We start from the raw sequence: 25788 nt of genomic DNA on the forward strand, positions 1-25788 counted from the left end.
CAATTAACAAATTACAATTCTACTAAATATTCTAAAATGACTAAGTAAAGAACTTAGTTTGCTGTGAAAAAAGATGCAGAGAAAAATGAAGGATAAGAGAAGGAAAAAGGGTGTATAATAGGAATATGTATGATCACATGTATTCTTATATTAGCAGTCACTGAGATGTGATAAGGACAAGCATCATTTGATTAAAAAAGCTGCTATTGAGTCAGTGAAGCAGAAGAAAATGATTCCTCTGAATATATGTTTAAATATTTCAGGAAATCACTATTTATACTTCACAAGAATAAAATGTTAATAAAATAATTTCCTACGGTAAACTGAGTAAGGGAAAGTTTTATAACCAGGTAATCCCTAAAAGGCAAAAATATTGCAGCATTCTAGTAATAAGGGTTGGGAAGTACTATGTCAAGTTTCTCTCTTCTAAATCTAGAGTATAATAATAAGTGAGAGACAACATATTGATGTGGTGAATAGTGACTCCCATTTCAAACCAGGCCAATCTGTTGAGAGAGAACATTAACATGTTGAATGCTAATTGTGTTTTCTTGGAATCTAGCTACATGACAGAATTAAGGTTCATCTCTATCCTTTAACTTTAGTTATGAAACAACAGCTTTTGTGTCTTCATGTAACACTGTCAGATTTCCACCTTAAGGGTAGGATGAGATGGGGGAAAACCTAGATGCTTGATGGTAAGGGATGTTTCATGCTTGGTAGAACCAGCTAATAACACTGTATTGTGACATTCTGTTACCTTAAAAGTTTTACAATTAGATTTAAAATCACATAAGGCATGAGAAGGAGCATCAAAAATCAAGGCCACCGTTAGATATCAGTTGTCATTCCTAAGAAGAAACAAGTTCTGATTTATTAGGTAAACAGCCAAAATGCTTTACTGAAATGCTTCATTAGAGAGTAACTGACTTACATTTGAGAAGAGGGACCATATGGTATGCTGTTTCTAACTTACATAATTATTTATTAGTCTGGAGGACATAGCAGCAGCCAAGACAGTTTTTAAGTACATATGGTAACACAGTCTAACTGATAGCATGTAATTTTATTCCGAGAACCTCTTTAGTCTCTCTTAATAGCTAAATTCTGCTTCACAAAAATAAGGCACTATGCTCAGAAAGGTGTCAAATAATTGCTCAATAAATTAATTGTATTTTAATTATTTTTACTTGTTAGAGTCTCAACAACCTGTTCCCAGTCTATTCTTTACCAAGTCATTTTTTGTGACCATGAGTCTCCTAGCATCCCACTCTTCTCACCCCCTACCAATACCACTACTGCACCAGCACTACTCTAACAGAAAAAGAGAACAGTTGGATTGCTTTATTAGGAGAGCTGTGGTTTTCACCATGGCTTTAAATTTAATATTGCATAGCTGAATGATTTATAAGCTGTTTCCTGATTGGTAAAAATTAAGGAATGATAGCTATGTGTCCTATCTCACACATTTTGTGAGGGTCAAATGAAACAAGGTATTCACAAGGTGTATCAAAAGCTAAATTATTCAAATTTAAATTACTGGAAATTACAAATTAATCAAATTATGATACTTTAAAAAATGTTTTATGTTTTCACTGACACTTGCTTAATTAAATGGTTAATTGTTTGTACCTTCTGCCTTCAAACAACAGATGCTAACTCATTAAGTACTAACAACCTATTCTACAATGGTATGTTTTTTAAAATATGAAAACTCCAAAGCCTCTTAAATGTACTTACAAGATTATTTTAAAAGACAAAGACCTGTATTCTGAAAACTATATGATGCTGACAAAAGAAACTGAAGATGACAGATGGAAAGATATACCATGTTCTTAGACTGGAAGAATCAATGTTGTTAGAATGGCCATACTACCCAAGGCAATATACAGATTCAAGGCAATCCCTATCAAATTACCAATGACATTTTTCACAGAGCTGGAGCAATAAATGCTAAAATTTGTATGAAAACACAGAAGATCCTAAATAGCCAAAACAATCTTGAAAAAAGAATGGAGCTGGGGGAATCATGCTCTCTGACTTCAGACTATACTACAAAGCCACAGTAATCAAAACCAGTATGGTACTGGCACAAAAAGACACACCATCAATGGAACAGGATAGAAAGCCCAGAAATAAACCCACACACTTATTGTCAATTAATCTACAGCAAAGGAGGCAATAATATACAATGGAGAAAAGACAATCTCTTCAATTAAGTGGTGCTGGGAAATCTGGACAGATACTTGTAACTGTTCTGAACTGAAATTAGAACATTCTCTAATACCATATACACAAATAAACTCAAAATGGATTAAAGACTTAAATATAAGACCAGATACTATAAAACCCCTAGAGGAAAACATAGGCAGAACACTCTTGGACAGAAATCACAGCAGTGTATTTTTTGAACCAGCTCCTGGAGTAATGGAAATAAAAGCAAAGAGAGAGAAACAGGATCTAATGAAACTTAAGCTTTTGCACAACTAAGGATACCATCAATAAAATGAAAAGACAACCTACAGAATGGGAGAAAATATTTGCAAATGATGCGACTGACAAGGGACTAATTTCCAAAATATACAAACAGCTCATACACCTTAATATCAAAAGAAACAAGCAACACAAGCCAAAAAATGGTAGAAGACCTAAACAAGCCATTCTCCAATGTAGACATACAAATGGCCAAGATTCACATAAAAAAAAGCTCCGCATCACTAATTGTCAAGAGAAATGCATATCAAAACTACAATGAGATATCCTCTCACACCAGTCAGGATAGCCATAAAACATCTACAAACAATAGATGCTGGAGAGGGTGTGGAGAAAAGGCAACCTTCCTACACTGTTGATGGGAATGTAGACTGGTGCAGCCACTGTGGAGGACAGTATGGAGGGTCCCCTAAAAACTAAAAATAGACTTATCATATGATCCAGCAATTCCACTCCTGGGCATAAATCCGAAGGAAAATAAAACTCAAAAACACACATGCACCCCCAAGTTCACAGCAGTACTATTTACAATAGCCAAGACAGGGAAACAATCTGAATTTCCATCAACAGACGACTAGATACAGAAGATGTGGTATATATGTACAATGGAATACCACTCAGCCCTAAAAAAAAATGCCATTTGCAGCAACGTGGACGGATCGGGGGATCATCATTCTAAGTGAAGTAAGCCAGAAAGAAAAAGAAAAATTCCATATATCGCTTATATATGGAATTAAAAAAAGACACAAATGAACTTATCTACAAAACAAACAGGCTCACAGACATAGAGAACAAACTAACGGTTACCAGTGATTAAAGGAGGTGGGAAGAGATAAATTGTGAACTCGAAAATTACACCTCTTGGGGAGTGATGGAAATGTTACCTATCTTGATTGTGGTAGTGGTTTCACTGGTGTATATATCTATCAAAATTCATCAATGTACATTTGAAATATGTGTAGTTCACTGTACAGGAACCATACCACAGTTAAAGGTGTTAAAAAATATTTGTATGGAAACATAAAAGATCTCAAATAGTCAAAACAATCTTGAGGAAGAACAAAGCTGGAGGAATCTTGCTCCCTGAGTTTAGACTATACTGCAAAGATACAGTAATCAAAACAGTATGGTACTGGCACAGAAACAAACACATATCAATGGAACAGGACAGAAAGCCCAGAAAAAAATTCACACTTATGGTCAATCTACAAGAGAGCAAGATTATACAATAGAGAAAAGACTGTCTCTTTAATAAGCGGCTCTGGAAAAAAACTGGACAGTTACACGTAAAAGAATGAAACTAGAACATTCTCTAACATCATATACAAAAATGAACTCAAAATAAATTCAAGACCTAAATTTAAGACTGGATACTTTAAAACTCTTAGAAGAAAACATAGGGAGAACACTTTTTGACATAAATCACAGCAATTTTATTTGGATCAGTCCCCTAGAGTAATGGGAAAAAAAGCCAAAAATAAATGGGACCTAACTTAAAAGCTTTTGCACAGCAAAAGAAACCATAAACAAAATGAAAAGACAAACTATGGAATAGGAGAAAATATTTGCAAACAATGTGATTGACAAGGGGTTAATTTCCAAAATATACAAACAGCTCATACAGCTCATCAAAAAAAAAAAAAAAATCAAAAAATGGACAAAAGATCTAAACAGAAATTTCTCTAAAGAAGACATACAGATGGCCAAGAGGCAAATGAAGATGCTTAACGTAACTAATTAGAGAAAGACTACAATGATCTATCACTTCACACCAGTCACAGTGGCCATCACGAAAAAGTCAACAAATAGTAAGTGCTGGAGAGGGTGTGGAGAAAAAAGAACCCTCCTACAGTGTAGGTGGCAATGTAAATTGGTGCAGCCACTATGGAGAACAGTAGGGAGATTCCTTTAAAAAACTGAAAACAGAGTTACCACATAATCCAGCCATGCCACTCCTGGGCATTTATCCAGAGAAAACTTTAATTCTAAAAGATACATGCACCCCCAATGTTCACAACAGCATTATTTACAATAGCCAAGACAATGGAAACAACCTAGGTGTCCATCAACAGATGAATGGATAAAGAAGTAAAATATATATATACACACACACACACATATACAATGGAATATTACTCAGCCATAAAAATGAAATAATGCCATTTGCAGCAATGAGGATGGATCTAGAGATTATCATATTAAGTAAAGTAAGTCAGACAGAGGAAGACAAATATGTCACTTATGTTGGAATCTAAAAATTGATACAAATGAACTTATTTACAAACTGGAAATAGACTCACAGACATAGAAAATAAACTATGGTTACCAAAGGAGAAAGTGGGGCAGGGGGGAGGGGAGAATAAATTAGGGATTTAGGATTAATATATATGCACTACTATATACAAAACAGACAAAAAACAAGGACTTGTTGCATAGCACAGGGAACTATATTCAGTATCTTGTAATAAGTTAGAAAAGAATCTGAAAAAGAATAGATATATATGTATAACTGAATCACTTTGCTGTACACCTAAAACTAATACAACATTGTAAATCAACTATACTTCAATAAAAATGTCACTTCTCAGTTTTAAATGAGTGGGGTAAGTGTAATTCTATAGCTGCATGTCATAACACTTGAACATTAATCATTACCCATGATAATATTGTGTTATTGCTTTGGAAATCTGTTCATTAAAGTCTAAGTACAAACCCTTCCTTCAGGGACTAATTTAAATACACATTACATCCCTCAGTGCTTAGCGTTTAGATTTCCAATTTAGTTCAAATTTTGTAACCTCTCATATCATTAGTAGACAACTGTGAATTTAATAAATCTGAAATTCCTAAGATTTGTGTTTTTTCCCTTCTGAAAAATCTAAACTAATTTCTTTTAAAATTTCATCATCCTGAATTATTTTTGAACTTTATATCCTGTTTATTTCATGAATGGCACACATTCCAATTAAAAAATATTTATTATTCTTATTTTGTAATTGTTTATGACTCATACACCATAAAATTCACCCTTTCAAAGTTCAGTGGATTTTACTATAGAGTTATACAACCATCATCATCTGGAATAGGTAATTTCAGATCATTTTTCTCATTCTGAAGAAACACTCCATTCTATCAGCTGTATTCTCCATCCCTGCATCCTCTCACAACCACTAACCTAAAAATGGATTTGCTTATTCTAGATATTTCATTTAACTGGAATAACACAATATATGGCCTTTTGTGTCTGCCTTCTTTCACTTAACTGTTTCATGTTTCATCCATGCTGTAGCATGCATCAGTCCTTCATTACTTTTTATGGCTGTGTAAAATTCTACTATATGAATATACCACATTTGTCTATCCATTCTTCAGCTGATGGACAATTGGGTTAATTCCACTTTGGGTTATTATAACTAATGTTGCTATGAACACTGGTTTTTGGTTGATATGTATTTTCAGTTCTCTTGGGTATATAATTAGGAGATTACTGGCTCACATGGCAATTGCATACTTAATTTTCAAAAACTGTCAAACCATTTCTGAACTGTTGTACCATTTTTCAACCCCACCAGTACTGTATGAGGATGCTAATTTCTCTACATCCTTGTCAATATTTAATTATCTATCCTTTTTTTTTTAAATATAACACTCTAGTGGGTGTCACGTGGTATCTCTGTGGTTTTGGTTTGCATTTCCATAATGACTAATGATGGCGAGCATTATTTTCATATGCTTATTGGCCATTTGTATGCCCTCTATTGAGAGATATGTATTCAAATCCTTTGCTCATTTTAAAATTGGGTTCTCTTATTATTGAACTGTAAGATTTCTTTATATATTCCAGATACAAATCCCTTATCAGATGTATGATTTGCAAATATTTTCTCTCCTACAATGGGTTATCTTTTCATTTTCTTGACAGTACTCAAAGTATAAAACTTAATTTTGATGCAAAGTTTCACATTTTCTTGCCTCAAACCCACTGTAGCATTTATTATTCAAATTCAATGCAGTTTGATTAAAAACATAACACATTTTAAAATACAAATACCTTAGCGAAGTCTTTCACTATCTGAGGACTAAACCATGTATATGAAATAAAATCTATGTTAAAAATAACTATACATTCATTTCAACAATAACAAAGATACATTGTCATTTCAGTCTACTTTCTAATCTGATAACAAGACTTAAGTATGTACAGATTCTAAAAAGCAACATTAAACAGAAGTTTAGAATTGGTACTCTAACTCAATCTGTTGCTGCATTTTATATGAAATAAAATTTATACCACATAACATGGAACAGAAAAATGATTTGAGAACTGCTGCAAAGAACAGTTACATGAACTGGAATGTGAGGGAGAAAAATAAAATTGAAGCTCAAATTTTATGAAAAATACTCAATTACTGTTTTGAACAGCATGAAAACAATCATATAAACAAGTCTCAAGGAACAAAATTTAATATAAATTCTGATTATTTACATGAACCAGAAATCTATAAAATTTACCTCAGTCTTTTATGGATGATAAAGTTACATCTGAAAAAGGAGACTTTTCCTCCACAAAAAACGGATAAAGATATGTAGTCAATGTACTTTTTAAAATTTGCACTTACACTGAATCTACTATAATATTTTCTTCACAATGTGAAATTTGTTAAAAATGGCTAAATTATATTTTCATACCTTTTTCCCAAGAGACTGAAATTATACTCGAGAATATTATGGGAAAGAGAAATTAAGTGAATTCTGTTGAGTCACAAAAATTGTATGTAATGGATGGGACTAGACCTGGTCCAATAGTCTGTGTGCTGTGTCATATGAATTTTTCCTGGTTACTTGTCACTGCTGCCACTTCAAACATTAAACTAGTAAAATTAAACATTCACTCTTCATTCGCAACTTTCTCTTTAAGGCCTAATGTCAAGTGAGTCCCACAACTTTATGAAAACCATGGACACATTCCAAAATTTCTTTTGATTTGTCAGCTATTTCCCAAGATCGGTATGTAGATGCCTTTTCCTCCTAATACGACAAATACACTTTCTTGCAGCTTTTCTTCCTTCCCTTCTCCCCCTTTCTTCCTTCCATCCACAGCAGAAAAGGAAGATAACCAAATGTATACGACAGAACATTTCCTAAGAAAAATGTATCAGATGTATCAATTCTGTAGAGTGCTTCATAGATTAAATGTCATAATAACATATTTCTAAATTATATGGTGATATGAGATTATATTCTCTTGCTCCTGCGACTACAGATCTGCTGAAATAAGAAATGCAATTTTAATGCAACTTTTCCTTACAGATATCACTTTGAAGTGGAAAAATCACTTCAACATGTATTTATTCCATGTATTAATAAATGAAATGCTACCAACAGCAGTATCTCTAAATATAGTGTATTTAGTTTCCTTAAAATAACTTAATTTGTATAAAACGCAAACTGAAAATGCTTAACCTATGCATACTCCTACTGAAGTTGTAGGGTCTCTATGTACAGACTGTCTCACTTTGATCTAAATAGCCATTAGTGTCTGTATCCAGGAGGCAGAAAGCCTAGTGTTCTCTGCCACTGAGCCTTCCATTCTTACTTTAGCCATTTATGAAAGCACTTTATTGAGGTTACTATTTATTTCAGCTTTGCTCAGATAATGCAGACAGCTATGTTCAAGAGCATAACAACCCTATGAAGCATGAAGAGATACCATTATTTCCATTTTACAGATGGAAATTGAGGAAATAGAGATAAAATTACCTAGAGTTGCAAGCTATTAACCAATATAAATTAGAAATAGGGATAGATTTAACACTCTTGCTAATTCAGAATTCTTCACCATACTGCATTTAGATCTAGGAATATGGTTATTTCCCTAATTATAGTATGTTATAAAACATGACATGGTACCCCAGAGGAATAAACAAACTTAATATACTTAATTCTCCACAGAACTCATCCTGTCACATTCATTTTTGAAATTTCAAAATCATTTTATATGTTGTTAAAGAGAACCTATAAGTTAAAGACTTTAAAGTTTAAATGTAATTTTAAGCATTTTAAAGGATTTCTATTTTATTTTCCAGATATTAAATTCTCTTGTAAAATAGTCTTGCAAACTAGTAACTGCAACAATGACATTTCTAAGTAACCCAAATGCACTGGAAATTAGAAATCAGCATTAGTTTATCCAAACACAACACAACAAAGAAGTTCTAATGTGGCTAATCAGCAAGGAGCAGTATTTTAGAATTAACATTAGGGAAATAAAGAGGAAATAATCAAATTTAGTTGGACATAGACCGAATTAGTATTTTGCATAGGTTATGTAATTTAATTTGAAAAGTAGCGTTATGAGCGTTATGTAATGATCATGTTTTGTCTTTTCTCTACATTCATTGGCTGTTGCTTATCATAGTTCCTACATAAATCAACTGCTAAAAAATGTTGAATTAATCAGTATGATATTATTTACATCATAGATGAAGATGAGGCAAAAAGCAGACAAATATTTAAACATCACATCAAATAAGTATGTTTTGCCTGACTCAAACACATTGCCTTTCTCTTCATATAGTGTTTCCAAATAACTGTTTATTTCCAGATCTGGAGTTTGTAAATAGACATCTATCAATAGTGAAGCATAAAGATATTACTCAGTTAATAAATATCTCTAAGAGAAAAAGAATAATTTTTCTAACATTTTAGGGTTAGAAAGCTGGTAGAAAAATAATTTTAAGTAAAAGTTATTTAAGCATTCTCTGAATAATGATCATAACACAGAAAAATGCTAAAAAATGTTCACAGTGGAAACCAGTTAATATTTAATATCTAAATTTGTTTTCCAGACTTTTCCTTTTGCCTTAATTCTTGCTAGAGTAAATGATATAAACAAAATATTTATTTTTAATAGTTCTGCATTCATGCCAAAAGCTAGGCTTATTCCAAAAATTAAAATTAAAAACATTAATTGATTGGGCAGGTAAGTAGTGGAGTTCCCAAATGATGCTTTGTCCCTTGTCCTCAGTAAGGATACAGTGAGCAGGAACAGTGGTAAAAAGCAACATGGTACCATGAGATCTCAAGGGAAAGAAAGCAAAAGTAATAATCCTAGAGATAACAGTAACAACCCCAAAATGAACATCGCAATTTTTAAATAACAAATCTGAATGTTCCTATTTAGCCATCAGAAAAGGGGTAAAGAGGCGGCTTTCATGCACAACCGAGTGTGGGAGAGGAAGCACCCCTAGGAAAGAGGGCTTAAAGGACAGAACAAGCTGACTCCTTGGCCCATATGTTCATCAAGAGAACTCAGAGAACTCAGGACACTGTTCTAGGCTGAAACACTGGAGTGGACCTTTAAAAAATCTTGCTGTAATTCTCTGGCAGTAAGAAACACAAGTCTGCCTAAAATAGAACAGCAATGTAAACAGTGACCTTATGCACAGAGAGGATAATTGCTTATGATATAACCTGACTGATAACAAAGCAACAATGCTTGAAATCTTCCCTTTTAGAGTCTGAGTCAAACAACTACTTCGAATAAATCTAGGCTCCAATTCCAGCACGGAAGATGCACTTTCTAGCACACTCCCTGTATCTAGGCTTTGCGTTCCAGCCAAACTGGTTTATTTCAGATTCCCTAACATCCTTTCTGAACCTGAATGTCAGCTGACACTATTAACCCAGCATCAATCTTCTTCTCATCATGTAACTCAAGACTGTCCTCTCCTCATATCCTAATTAAATCCCAACATACCCATGAAGTATTTCATAACCAACAGATTGGGAAATCAGCTACGATTTCTGTAGGAATTTATCTCCAGTTCATTGAAGAGTGAAGTATGTATCAGGAGCTCACTATACATTTGTTAAGCTGAAGTAAATATTTTAAATTCAGTGAGGACAGAAGCTATACTATGCACTTTTCTGTACTCTCCTTTTGAAAGCTGGTGAAGATAGCGCTAAAAAATCTCATAGATGGATGGGCTTCTTACTGATTTGTGTAAGTGGAATAAGTGGACTTCATCTCTTCCTTGCCACGGTTTGTTATACTCTTCTTTGGATTTCATTAGCAAATACATTTTCCCTAAGCCAATTTGAATTAGCCTTATCTCAACAACCATAAAAGTCATACTAATGCAGAGACTGACATTTGTGAAATGTAAAGTAAAATACAAGAACTTAGAAACAGTAAGTATCACTCCTCAGAACTATCCAAAGTATATACAGGCTTGTTCTTTCAAACACTTTTAGTTTGAACCAATACATTCATTTCCCGGTTGTTTTCATTTTAATACATAAGATCTTTACTTCATGAAATATGATCTTTATAGGTATTGGCCTATGTAGCTAAAAAGGTGTTTTCAGAAATAAAGGTTAAAACAAAAGCACAGAGAAAATTCTCAGTGGCCCTATGAAATGGATCAATAACTTATTGATCAGAAATAATTCATTCTTAGCTTTAATGTTAAATTGGATTTTTAATTATGATTTTGTTTACACTTACATCTTGTCTGATTTTCTTGGACTTATTAATTAGTAGAACAAATTACAGAAGCACTGCTTTGGTTCACTGAGTTCATTTTTTTCCCTAAGATTTGTTATTTTCAAATTCTTGAAAATGAAGGCTGTGTTAGGAAAAAATGATCATCTCTGAGACATACTGTGTCTTACAAAAATCGTCCATTCTAAGCATCATTTTTCCTTCTTTGCTATATCAAAAAAAAAAAAAAAGTTAACCTTACAGAGAAGTTGCCAGTAAAGTGGCAGGATATGAACAGAGGTAGAAGAAGGACCTCAAATTCTTGTTTTTTTCTGTTGCTATTGTTCTGACTCTGTATGTCATAAAAATCTGGGACTTTTATTTTATGCTATTTGCATTGTCTCTTGTTCCTGCCCAAAGCCATCCTAAATCTCTGCACTACAGGTGTTTGATCTTGAAAGCAGCTTAGGGTCTCTCTCAAATCACGAGCCCTTGGGGCAAATAACTACATCTGCCAGAAACCAAAGGGAGCTTTAAAACTTCATATCCGTGAATTGCTCTATAGTAAGAGCAGGGTTGTCTTTTGTTTTTTGTTTTGGTACATAAAGTCTTAGCGTATTATTCTGCAAGACACATATAGTTAAATTAAAGCAAAGATAATTGTTTATTCCTAACAGGATTTTGTGCAAGTTGTCAACTGTCTCAGGTTCAAATTTACCCTTCATTGTTGTACAAAAAATGGGGCTGGAACATTAAATATTCTTCCTTTGGCAGCAAGCACAATGTTATACTTTATCAGTAGAAGGTGCTAGAGTAACATTGCAGGAAAAAGTGTTTTCCTTCCTGATTCCAATGGGTTCTTTCAACAGGCTTGTGTCATGTGAGTAGCTGGATGCTTTAGAAACTTTCTAAACTCCAGGAGCATCCAGCTTTTCCAGCACCGTGGTTTCCCCACTGCCCATGACCCCCAGCACATGAAAGCTAGTAGAATTCAGTGGCAAGAAAATTTCCCCAGCAATCTTCTCAGGTAGTCTTGAAGAGTACCTCCACCAAGATACTCCCCGTGAACAGCATTCCCCAGCACTCTACAGGGTAGAGTTCCTGCAAGTACCAGAGGGCCAGCTTCCAGGAAATGCTGCCAGTGCAGAATCTTGATGACGACTCTACCATTCAGTCAGCCATAGCTGTGCTCAACCTGAGGGTGGGTGGACTCCTATGTGTTTCCTGTATCTCAGTCTCAGGAAGAGCAGTTGCTCTGTATAGCTGCTATTTCTTGCATTCTTTAGAGTTCTTTTATGTACTAGCTAATGCTGCATAACCTGAAACTGCTAATATAGTTAGTAATTCTTTACATAAACTTCTGTTCAAATTATTGTGTGATGCCTGTCTATTGACAGGACCATGACTGATCCAGTCTTTCACAGAAGATTTGATGAAATTGATTTGTATGTTAAAGAATAAAATAAATTTCTGAATGTTTTGGAGAAAGGAAGCTAAGCAAATCAAGAGGGAGGAAACAGTATTAGTGCACAGAAAGGCAGGTCATATAGTTATGTACAATTATTAGGTGGGCTGTGGATTTAAGCTGGCGATTAAAATTTTAAATAAAACATTTAACTTTAAGATTCACCATGCCCCAAAGTTAAAGAGCAATCTAATTCAGTGGCTAAACGGAATAATGGTAAATATCAAATCAGAGGAAAAAGAAGCTCTTTAAATAGTCAAAAAAACATACAAGTGCATAGATTCTTATGGGCTGAACTGGGTCAAGGGTAAATTCTGATCATTTAGAGGACTGGACAGACTTCCATGTAATTCAGGTAAGGCTCCATAAGTGCAATTAACAAAACGATTGGCAAATAAAGCTCAAAGTGCTCATTCTTGGTAAGAATTTACAATTCCAGTTCTATATTTTCAATTACAGGTAGAATCTTGAGGATTTCAAGTATGTGCCCATAGAATTCCTTTGAGTTTTGCCTTTGTTACTTACTCCAGAGTTTGCTCCTCTGAGATCTTGTCCAGAAGTATTTATCATATTGATAAAAAGGCCATGCATATGGACCATAAAATATTATCATCTGTTAATACCATTATTAGGTCTTTTGCTAGGCATTAATTCAGAGGAGCAACGATGAGTTTTAAGTAAATTAAGACAACTTTGACAAGCTTGCACATCTAAATGATGGTGGCTAGAAAAGATTTTGGAATTTTGAAACATTGTCAAACTTGAAGAAAAGGAATTTCACTCACTGTGTATCTTAAAAGAAAATTTATTTACATTACATTACCCTTTTATACTTTTTAAATATTCCCCCTACTGCTGCCTATACTTAGGATCACTATAACTTCCAGCCTTAATTTACATGTAAGTGACTTAAGTGCCATTTTACACGGAACTGATGTATTTCCCTCACTGTTGCTATGCACTCACCTTTAGAGTCACCAGTTTCTGCTGCCTCACATAGTACAGCTAACTCTTGAACATCACAGAGGTTGGGGTTGCTGATTCCCCTGTGAAAACCCATACATAACGCTCCATTTGGCCCTCCCTATCTGCAGTTCTGTATCTGCAGATTCAACCAACCAGGGATCCTGTAGTATATATTTACTGAAAAAGTACCGCATATAAGCGGATCCACACAATTCAAAACTGTGTTGTTCAAAGGTCAACTATTTACACTTACGAAGTATACAATTATGAATTATTGATTCCTTTGATTGTTAAGAAAACTTACAAATGCAGTAAAATCTGCCATAAAAAAACAGCAATCTGCCATAAAACACACACACACACACACACACACACACACACACACAAAACTTCCAATAATCAGAATGGCAAGTGTTTCTCTTACCTAATTACAACACGACTATCACATACTAAATCTAATAAATATATTGTGGGGTATATACATATACTTACATATATTATTTATCAGTGAAGATCTAGTAAGTCAAAATAGAAGCTGCATATCTATGGCAGAAACTAAAAAACAAATAAAGCAAAACAAAATCTGAAAAAAAAATTACGGAAAGATCCATGAAAACACTGGATGCCCACCGTGCCCACTTGATTTGAATAATAATTTTTATATTTTATAGAATTCTTTCTACTTTTCCCCCTTTTTCCTTGCTTTGTTTTTTTAACGTATACATAAGTTTCTATTTAAAATATGTTCAACTAAGAAAGTTAAAGGAAATACTGATGACAAAGATTGAGCCTTGTGAAGCAAATATTATCCTATAATAGATGGGACTACAGAAAGTTTCTAATAGGAAAGATGGAGAGCATTCAATGAGAAAAAACTGAAAAATGAGAAATGTAATTAAAATCATTAAAATTTTAGATTTCATACAGGAAACAGAATGAAAGGCAATAAAAAATATCTCCAGATGATGAGCGAAATAATTTACAGTGAGGAGGAAAAGTGAGAGATAGAGGAAGTCTTCTCAGATGCTAAGTGCCAAGTTCGCCCCATCAGAACCAAACAGACACTGTAACGGGCTATATTAGATGCTCCACTAATGGTGTGCCCACATAGCCCATACACACTCTGCCCCAACATTCCTCACACTGAATTGAAATAATTTATTTACTAATATATATTTCTATTTCCCACTAGACTATAATGGTTTAAGTACAAGAATCATCTTATTCTTTTGATTCTTCAATCCTAATAAATATTCAATAAGTCTTGGGGTATGATAATGATTAAACAAATGATTAAATAAAAGCTCTGTAATAGCAGTTAAAATATGGGTAATCAATTCAGTTGTGTATTACAAACGTGGGAGTAAGTATCAAAAGGAATAAAGTACCCTATTAGGAAAAATTAAACCAAAATAAAACTCAGTAATCATGATAGATAATTCTTTTATTATTTAAGAGCATATGTAATAAACCTGTGCCAAAGAATTTGTCAAAACAAATTATGTAATATAGTATTCATGGGTAAAGGATTCTTCCACATCTAAGAATTAATCAATATCTCTTTTGTTGACATCATAGGAAAGAATTCCTTCATCTCAGGTCTGACTGTAATGAATTATTTCTGAAAATTTCTTTTGTATTTTATATATTACCATTCTAAAACTTTAAACCTAATAGCTTTTAGCAGTTCAAAAATGATATGCTTCAATTATTCTCAGTCTGATCTTGATACAATCTAAATGCCAAAATTAATTTCTCTGATAGGCAAGTTCCAATAACAATGTTAACAGATTCCCATAAAAATAATTCTATTTCAAAGACAGCAAACAGATTCTGTGAGGATAGATGACATACTCCAATTTTTTTTTTTTTACATCTCCTACTGTGGTAACTGATGCTTTCTTCTCTAAGAGGAAAAAGTTTCACTATCATTCTGAAAGGTTTCCATGCACAAACATACATATTCCTATTCACAACGAGTATACAGCTACCTTAAATTTCTTGGTCAATAAAGAAGTCTTTAAAGGTTATCAGAAACAAAGTGATCCAATGACTTTCAGAAGACATTTGTGATGGTGAACTAATTTTCCACTTCAAGGTGACTGAAGAATACTTCAGTTTGTTGTAGTATTCAGTGTTCTGTAACTAGACAAAGCTACTTTTCATCTTTCCATGCTGAACACTTAGGATCAATAACACTCAAAAATAACACCTTTAAATAGGCCTGTAGCACTACGACATGAACTAGTCCACATCTTGTGTTGCTGCTTAGAAACGTGTTCCAGAGTGAGGAATTAAGAGCTGCAAGTACACTGTCACCATTCTGGGTTAATATCTAACTCGAGAAATGGGAAAGCCTCTCATTTTCAGTTGAAGAAAGAACATTACACATTATAGAAATCGGTGTCTTAAGATATTGAAGAAATACTTCTGTTGTTTTAATTAAATTAAAAAATAAAAACTAACCAACATATTTCATACTAATCTTGAACTCAGGGTTTTGCTGTTGTTTGGCCCAGACAACCTTTTACTCCTCATTAAAATTCAAATAAGTCCATTATATTCCAGTTACTGCCATGTATAAGAATATATTTTAGTTTTAATATAATGAGGAACTCTTAAGATGGCAGTAAGGCCAAAGTAAATATTTTAATTAAGAAATGACTCAATTTTAGAGTGAAAGAAAAGGTAAACTTGTCAGGTAATTTACATTTACATTTTAAACATGTTTAATTTTAATATATTTGTTTCATTTATTCTAATATTTATTAAGAACTTACGTGCCAGACATTAGCAAACTGCAGCGAAATCTAGCCTACAATCTATTCCAGTAAATACCATTTTTAATAAAACACAGCTACATTCATCATTTACATACTGTCTATACCTGCTTTCAGTCCACAACATCATGGTTTGGTTGAGACACTGTATGGACCACAGCACATAAAATATTCATTATCTGACACTTTATAGAAAAGGTTTGCTGACCCCTTGCCTGGAAACTAGGGACACATTGCTGAATAAAGTAACTATCTTTGCTTCTTAGCACTTACATATTGGCTGGACTGGGAAGATATTAACTACCATCTTATAAATAGGTAAAAAGTGTATTAGAACATAGTAAGTGCTATGGAAAAAAGAAAGCAGAATAATGGTAATAGGACATATGATGTGGGTGCCAGACTGCTATTTTCAATAGGGTAGAGTAGAGGAATTTCAGAAAGTGACATTTGAGCAAATTATTGAAGGACAGAAGGTAGTAACCACATCAACGGGGAAGAGTGTACTGGTCTGAGACAGTAGCTTACAGCAAATAACCAGAAGGAAGGAGTATGCTTTGTGTGTTCAAGAAAGAATCAGGAGGCTGATATGCAAGAACAGTGAGGGCAAAGTAGTTCCCACAACAGAGACTGTCTTCAATAGTACCAACACTTGTTACTGCCAGTAACTGTTGTAAAATATGAGTCAATGCCCAGGACTTAGGAAAAAAAAAATTTTTTTTATCATGCATGGTTAAGCAAGTGTTCAAGAACTCTGAAGTATAATATTAATTTAGTAATATCCAGTTGCCACATATATCTCAATTTATATATATATTACTGGAAAGGAGATGTGAATAATGACATGATTTATAACAGTATCTTGGAGAACATCTAATATGTAATAATATATGAGGTCATATAGACTGCTTGAAAAATTTACAAAATCTTGCAAGGTTTGGCTAGGGCTCAAGAGTACTGAACACATAAAAGAATGCATTTTATATTATTACCATTCAGCTCCAAGATACTAAGTAATGTTATTAGACTCATCGGTAGTTAAGTTTCCCTGATGGATTGCAGTAATAATTTTAGAATTTTAAAAAACTGATACAACAGATTTTATGCCTAGAGAGAGGCAAATAATGTACACTCTCTTGAAATATATTCATACTGTTAAGAAAATTTAGAAGATTTGTTTTAAAGATTTTGTACCATGTTGCTTGGCCAGATAAACAAAGGGCATAATGGAAAAACCAGCCAAAGAAAAGAAAGAATAAGTATGAAAAAAATACATTAGATATAATAAGATTTAAGAAAAGTTCTATATTACATCAATCCTCTAGTATTTTAATGCTGAGACAAAAAGATTACTCATAAAAATGTACCAAATCTTAAAAATTTTAAATCACATCTTAAATATTAAAAGCAAAATTACATTAAAATCTCAAATATGAACAAAGGTTAATAATACTTTACATTTGAAGAATGCTTTAGACAGTCTTAGGCAACACTGGTAAGAGGCCTCTTAGTTTATTACCAATTTCTCCTGAAGACCAACTTCATTCCAGCAGATCAAAGACCTGGAAATCTTAAAAGCAGCAGATTTCCTGAAATCAGAGAAGGGCTCACTTGGGCAGCTAACAGCTACACTGTTATAAGCACTTTTTCATTGACTCATTTAATATGCACCACAGCTGTATAAATGCTATTACCTCTAGACCACAGATGAAAAAACTGAGGAAATGAGGTGTTATGTAATTTGCCTAAGGTCACACAAATAATAGATGGTGGAGAACTGGGTTTTGAAAACTGTCATGTGCACCTCCAAAGGACCCACACTTAATTTTTAACCTATGCTGACTTTCTAAGAGATGTCATCCTCTTGAACTTACAAAGTCTAGAAATAGTCTTCAGATGTTCAGCCAACCTAAAATCTTATTCTTACTTTGGGATATTTTTTTTTTCCCTGAAGACACAAGCGATTGCATAGCCTATTAGGGAGAAATCTCCTCATACACATCTCTTGGATAGTGTATAAAGTGTGCATATAGTTACTATGAAACTTATTTTTGAACATGGGATTAATAAAGATGGAATGGCAGATTTGTGATTAGGCATTGTTTTCAGTAAACAAGGAAGGTTCTTTCCATGACCCTTTCCCTTTAGATACTAATTCCCTAAGAATTCCCACCCTTACCTGTCAGTAGTCAGTGTCCTTCCTTCATGCTTCTCTTGCTCTCCTCCAAGAGCCATTCTCCCTGAAGTTCATCCTACTTCTTGCTATTTCCCATTTTGTGTCCTAACAATTCTGACAATCAGACATGTCAGACCAGTTCCCAGTCGTCTTTGTTTATTCAAAGCCAAGAACCATTTAGCACCCCAAGGTTCCTCCTCCTTCCCTTTCAGACTCTGATGTTTACCTGAAACAGACTGGCTTCCTGTACAATCCAGATATTGGTTCATCCTTGGGGTCATTATTTCTAAACCTATTTTGCCTCTGGGTTCCTGCTAGTTTCCTCTTTATTCCCTATCTCCCTAAGATCAACTGAAACCCAACAGGCACAAAGATGGCGCCACAGAGCTAACCCAGTCAAGGAATTAGAGTTTCAGCATATAAAAGGACCAAGAACAAAACAACCCACATTTCCTATCTAACTTGTTCCTGGCAGAGAAAAAAATACTAAGAATTTTAATAACATTTTTAAATGTAATTACTATTTAAAAAATAGAAAATGTGGCATTTTGCTTTCAAAATGAACTTTGTTTAAAGATGTTTTAAATAAAGTTGGTGAGGAGCAATAAACTATTAATAAATTAGGCCAATAAATGCTGGTGGGGTGGAGTAATTAATGTTCACTGAGCACTAATGCCAAGCATTACCGTTTAAGGTGGAAAACAAACATTAAAAAAGCCAACATTCAGGAAGAAGCAATGCACAAAGGACAGCAGTCATGTACATTAAATACACGAAGTTCACATTTATGACTCCTCTTCCAATTCTCATTCACTGGACAAGTCATAGAAGCTAACTGGCAAGAGAAATCACATTCTTTCTACTGAACTTTTGGTTATTTTGAGGACAAATGAGAGCCAGACACACTTCCAGAGTACCAGAACAAACCTCAAAATAGAGATAATACAGTTTCTACTTGATTTATAATATGTTAAAATTCAACCCAGTTTTGAAAATTCTACACAGTAGCCAGAAACCTGGGCAAAGGAGAAAACTGAGATCATAAGTAGTTCTGATACAAAAAGTATCCTGGCCCAGGCTATGTCAGGGGATACAAGCAGAAATTTTTATCCATAGTAAAATAAAGAATTCTCTCCTACTAAATGATGCTCATTTCAATGGAAGCTTTCTCAAGCATTGTTTTTTGTTTGTTCCCACCCTTGCCCCAAACATGTTCCTGATTTCTTGTCTTAGGAATGAGTCATCAAAACTAGTATTTTGATAACAAAGGCTATTTTTGAAAAGGCATGTGTCATTCCTGTTTCAAATCACTACAGAGGTTTTAGACACTGATCTTATTTTCCAAAGGGGAGGAAAAACATCACTTAGTGACCGCTGAGTCTAGGTGCTGACTCTGTCTCTAGGATACAGGTAAAACTCTATAGGGACATGTCATAGGCAAGGTGTTTCTGAGCTGTAAGGAATCAGGTAGTCTGCCTAACTTACGTGATGATTACATGATAGCACACTGGTACTATCTACCATTTTTTTTTAAGGGGTGAAAAAAATGGTTTCTTCATTAACCCAGATGCTATTTCATCAACTGAAAAAAAGAATTTACTCTCTAATGAGAAATGCAACAATTGCCATGGAAATTCAGACTTGCAGACAGGGTTATAACTATCAAAGAAACTGAGAGACTTCACAGATTTCATGGATAAAGATGCTTTGTTTTTGCAGTATAATATTATCCCTTTGCTGATGTGCTTTAAGCCTTATACATAGGCACTGTAGTCAGTGAAGACAAAATTTATGAACTATGAAACATTTTTAATATTGACATTTAAATTTTTTTTAATACTAGTCATGAAACTTTACTCCTGAGTTTGCTGAAATTCAGAGCTGTCTACTTCATTTCAGCAGATAACTAGTGGGAGGATGTAATCACAAAGCTAATAAAAAAAAAAATGGAATACTCCAGGCTAGACATCTTAAGCTAATCATAATATAGAAAAGTTCTTCAAAGATTTGAGCACACAGCACTACATAAATAGTACTGCTACGAATTAATTTCTTTAAAATGAAGATTACAGATTTCTCATAGTGAAATTAATGTCAGAGTCAACCTCTTGTAATCGAAAATGGTTATTTTGTCTCCTTTCTATTTCTGAATTAAGATACAACCTTTCTCCTCGTTCTTCTCCACCCACACACATTTAATATTAAAATTTAGTGGAACGGATTTAATTTCTTTTATCCATAGTAAAATAAAGAATTTTCTCCTACTAAATGATGCTCATTTCAATGGCAGCTTTAATAAAATAATAAATGTCAAGATACTAAAGCAGCAGAGATCAAAAGGATAATTTAGGACATGTTGTATAAAGTACGTTGTATTATATTTTTAGAATTGTATTGTATTACATCATTATATTAATTTATTATAATTTCAGTCAAAGCCACTATCTCAAAGACCAGAGGATTAGCTAATGACTATCAGATAGAATAAAGAGACAATCCATGTATCAGTCTTTCACTTAACATTTCCCTTTGAGAGAACCATTTTCTTTTTATTCTAGTGTTCCTATCTTAGTTGTTAAGTATGAACTTTCCCCATTTTGGAAGAATGGAAGAAGGATTTCCAGTCTTTGTTTTATTCCTCCTAAACTATGCTTCAACAACAGAAGAGAAATGCCTATCTAATTGTTGAGATTAGGTGAAAGAATAAAACATGGGAAGTTCATCCTCTCTGATGGTCTCTTTTGAGATAATCTGACATATTGATGTGGACTTTCTCCTCCTGCTCCTCCTTCCACATAAACATACTTGGACCAGGACTTAAGAATTGGTCTGTGCCTCCTGTCAGAGCCCTGACGGGTTGGGGGAGATGGCCACTCTTGTTACTCATGCAGAAGTGTAAAAAACAGAATGCTGCTCTTTATTTCATTTGTACATTTTGGACTGAGACATTTTAATTGGAAATTGCACCAGTTTCATTAAAATACAAAATTTGTGGAAAAAAAATAAAACCTTTCAAAATTGCCTTCTAGAAATCAATGTCTTTCCATGGTTCCATTTTTGGGACCACAGATGTGATGCCGCAATGAGCCTGCAGCAAGGTTAGTAGGCACATACCACTTCTACAGGTCTGTTATAGACTGAATGCTTGTATCCTTCAAAATTCATAAATACTGAGTGCCCAATGTGATGGGATAAGGAGGTGGGGCCTTTGGGAGGTCCTTAGGTCTTGAGGTAGAGCCCTCAGGTAAGAAATTAATGCCCTCATAAGAAGGGACCAGAGAGCTAGCCTGTCCTCTTCCTACCATATGAGGATGCGACTACAAGTTGGTAGTGTGCAACCTAGAAGCCAGCCCTTACTAGAATTCAACCATGCTGGCACCCTGGTCTCAGACTTTCAGGCTCCAGAACTTAGAGAAATACATCCTTATTGTTAAGCCACACAGTCTATGGTACTGTGTTCCAGCAGCGCAAACAAAATCGAGGGCATATGGAGGGCACAGGTCTTGCATTCTCTCATGTCTAGATTTCAGTTGTTTCAGAACCTGTAGTTGGAAGTTGTATGAAAAGTATACTCACATTTATTAAACCTGCTGTTACTTAAATCTATTGTCATACACATGTTTGATGTTCTGATGTTTTTTGGTGTCATAAGCTAACTAAGTATATGATTAATTGCTTGTATCTATTTTGGATTCTTTAGATAATCCAAGGAGCCTAAGATCTTACTAATATATTTCAAAGCAGTTAGCAATATAGAACACATAAAACACTTGGTAATTCACAGGTTGAAAAAGATAGAGCAGTTCATGTAAGTTACAATTCAAATATGTATTTAATTATAGAAAACAGTTCATTTACCTATTGCAATCATTTGATTATTGAATAATTAAATTGGACAATTGAAACATTTTAAATTATATGTTTATAATCTCAATCTTTCTAGTAATGAAAATATTCAGAGACCCCATTAACTAGAAATATTTATATTCTTGAATTTTAAAATTTTATTATTATTTGTTATGATTTTCCTATATGGGTATATATACACTATGCAGTACTGCTATGTTAAAATTTTTAAATCTTTAAATTTTGTTAGACTAAAAGGACTAGAGTGTCTGCCAGGAACTCTCGGGGTAAGTCAGAGAGGGCCAAGAAAAGAAATGGTTGGGTGAGGCTCAGCAGAATATGTGTCTGCTTATCCATTTTAGGTTATGAACAAAAATTTTTCTGCAGTTTGAGACTGAACTAATAATCTTTCCTTAGGATGACAGACCCAAAAAGCAGCTTGATCTAAATTCTGTGGGTTTGCTGATCGTTTCTGTTCATCAGTAGCAGAACAGTAAGGGAATGAGGGGCATAGATGAGTGTGCATGAAATTCTATTTGTCAGCTTCCTATCGAGCTAAAAATATTCCACCCAGGAGTACCATATAATTTGCCCATGTAGGAATATCATTACTCTCATGCCAGGTCAGAACAGAGGTCTGTCTATCTCAGAAAGTTGAGAAGATGACCCAAATGGGAATGTTTTCCCCAAGTCCTGAAATATCTTTAAGTCATATATGTGAGTACCAGTTTTAAAAGGCAGAGTCTATCACTGAATTCTAGGCTTAATTCAGTAAAGCTGAGTCACTGGAAATTAGGAAATATGCACCCATTATATTCCAGACCTTGTGCTGGCTGTAATAAGGCAAAAAAGGCTAAAATTTCATAATGGTATATGATTCTCTAGACTGTAACAAAATTCTCCCAGATGTCTTGCATACAATTAAAACAATCTGGTGTAACGTATTTCAACGTGGCAAAAATAAAACTATATTCTACTTGGATACATCTCTCTGGAAAAATCTGGTTTTCCTCAGTTGTCATCTTTGATGAGAGTTCCAGGAGCTGCTGACAAAGCAGATGTTATCAAAGATGTACCGGGAAAGCAAAGAAAATATCTTTCAACTAGATTTGAATAAAATATGCTCAAGGGGCAAATCCTATGTATCAACATGCAGTAATTTTAAGCACATCACTGAACTGGGATTACAGTCTTACAATGTTGTCTCATGGCCCCAAGATAATACTTCGTATCATAAATGTAACCTTAAATATAAAGTGGCAAGTATGTCTAAAATCATTGTATTTAGAAGTTCTAATATGAAGCTGTAACTGGCTATATTAGTTTGAAAAAAAAGTAAAATTCTAAGAAAAAAATGTTAGTAGGTACAAATGAAAAAGGTATTTTAAAGTAACAGCAGTTGAAAAATGATGCAACATGATTGATAGATATTTCTTAATTTGCATTAGTAGTGATACAGATTTAATTCTTAATGTGCATTAGTGAACATCTGGAAACTATCCTTTAATACTCCTAGAATGGGGTTAACCTTTTTCCTCTGCACTGTAATTAGCTAAGGAATCCTATGGTAAAAGGAAGATTGTACTGAAACTATTCATTCAAGTAGCCTCCAACATCAATGTTTAGTATTAATTCATTCAGCTTACTGAGGTACTAAGATTCAACCTATCCTTTGAGAATCATTTATGAAATCTTAATGACTTAAAGTTGATTGTTAGCAAGAAATAAATTATTCATTTTAGAGTTTATCCTGATCATTAATCATCAACTTGTGAATACTAGGGAGGGAAATAGGTTTGTGACTTCCATGAGGGCCAACTGACAGAAATCTTCAAAGAACTTCCTTTAAACTGAAAATACATGGAAAATCATTTAGAGTTGCATATATAACACAATGAAGGCTTTGTTTATTTCAGCTGAGGAATTAGGAATGAATTTTGCCTACTTAGAATAATATATTAATTTATTCATTAAATAATTTGAGTGCTTTTGGGACATGCACTATTTTATGCACTGGTTCTTAATACTGGGGACTGAGTGGCAATTAAGTAATGAAATGTCTTTATAGAGATACACAAATCCCTTGTTGTAAGTCTTTCTTCTTACCAAGAAAAATGTCCCAAGTACGAGCCATCATGAAAGGGCTATTAGTAGTCTCTAACTTCAGAGCTTACTTTATACTGTCCTTGTGTTAAAGGGAAGGGAACTAGCCCCATAAGTTATTACAAAAACACTGAAGAATGTAAGATCACTTGTCTTTGAAACTATAATAGGTGTCTATCTTGTCACCTCAAAGATGGAATATGACTAGGATAACATGTACGTAGTAGGCTTGGCATTGATATATAGGAAGTGTATTGTTGCAAAAAGTTTAACATTATCTATGGAAGAATACTATAAATTAGAACAATGAAATTGAAACTTCAGTATTTTTTTCAAGTATACATCATTTAGTTCTCAAAGGAAACATCTATAAAATGTTGGGAAAGATTGGTCTTGTCAATGTGAGTTTTTAGTAGTTAAATGCTTCCGAGTAAAAAAAACATATGGCAAATTTTTACGTATTTTGGAACAAAAGGAATCATGTTCATTTGCCTAATGACAGAAATACAGGTTTCCAGAATGCAGTACTTCATTTACTTATGAATCTCTAAGATCATGCACTTTGGTAATCACACTTCTGCATACATAAAAGAATCAAACTGGATATAAACAGTCAATTCAAAGCAATTAACATGTTTAAGTTCTGTAGTTTTCTAAGAAACAATTTTTTTTTAAACACATACCAGTAAACACTGAAGCTTCATTTTTTTTAAATTAGATTACCCATTTGCTATGGCTCAGAAATAAGTTGTCATAGTTTTGGTTAGATTATCAAATGTGTTTATGCATATATCTAACTCTAGCTGAACACACACAAATAAAACTTTATTCCTTTGCATACATTTCCAGTAGGGACAGAAAATTTAGTCACTGAAATTTCATTTTGTTTCAAAAGGACTCATTATATGACTATTTTCATACACAGTTGACAAAAAATATTATTAGCAAATATGGACTTATACCACTAAGTCTTTTAAAAAGTTAAAAAGTAACCCCTAAAGCTTGTGAAAAAGGATGTTTTGTCCTTTACTCCAGTAATGTTACTTTTGAGATTAAGAAAATAGACATAAAATGTATTTGACATAAAATTCGGGAACAAATACTTAGTTATTAACATTCCAGTTACATCTTTTAAAAAGGAAGGAAAAACACCTGAATCACGTTGGGATAGTGGAGTAATGGGTAACAAATTTCTTGTCACTTAGGTAACTTTCATCAAAAAAAATTCTAAAACAGTCTAAAAATTTTTAAAATAGTGTAAAATTTACCTAACATTTGGCCAAAATTGTCTGATGTAAAAAATACCCTCCATTACAATATGCAAATAGTGAGACTTAAGCAGCAGCATTTGTTGTTAAAATAATGACAGTTGTATTCATAAAGTTTCAAGGATGAAATAAACTTATTCAACCAATCTTCATTTCAATTACATCAGATGCATGACATTAAACTTGCCAAGTGTCTGCTTTTTGCA

General features: G+C 33.6%; 1 protein-coding gene across 6 annotated transcripts in view; it reads right to left on the reverse strand.

Annotated features, from left to right (window-relative positions):
* Positions 1–25788, reverse strand: part of CCSER1 (coiled-coil serine rich protein 1) — a 1130224-nt gene that overhangs the window by 543758 nt on the left and 560678 nt on the right. For 5 of the 6 annotated variants that reach the window (XM_072940467.1, XM_072940491.1, XM_072940473.1 and 2 more), the window contains exon 9: positions 17709–17759. The exons of the other annotated variant lie outside the window; for it this stretch is intronic. In XM_072940467.1, the coding sequence (XP_072796568.1) occupies positions 17709–17759 (51 nt within the window). The remainder of the gene's footprint in view (positions 1–17708; positions 17760–25788) is intronic. 6 annotated transcript variants of the gene reach the window in all.

The sequence above is a fragment of the Vicugna pacos genome, chromosome 2 (assembly GCF_048564905.1).
Source record: "Vicugna pacos chromosome 2, VicPac4, whole genome shotgun sequence".
In the NCBI taxonomy this organism is placed as follows: Eukaryota; Metazoa; Chordata; class Mammalia; order Artiodactyla; family Camelidae; genus Vicugna; species Vicugna pacos.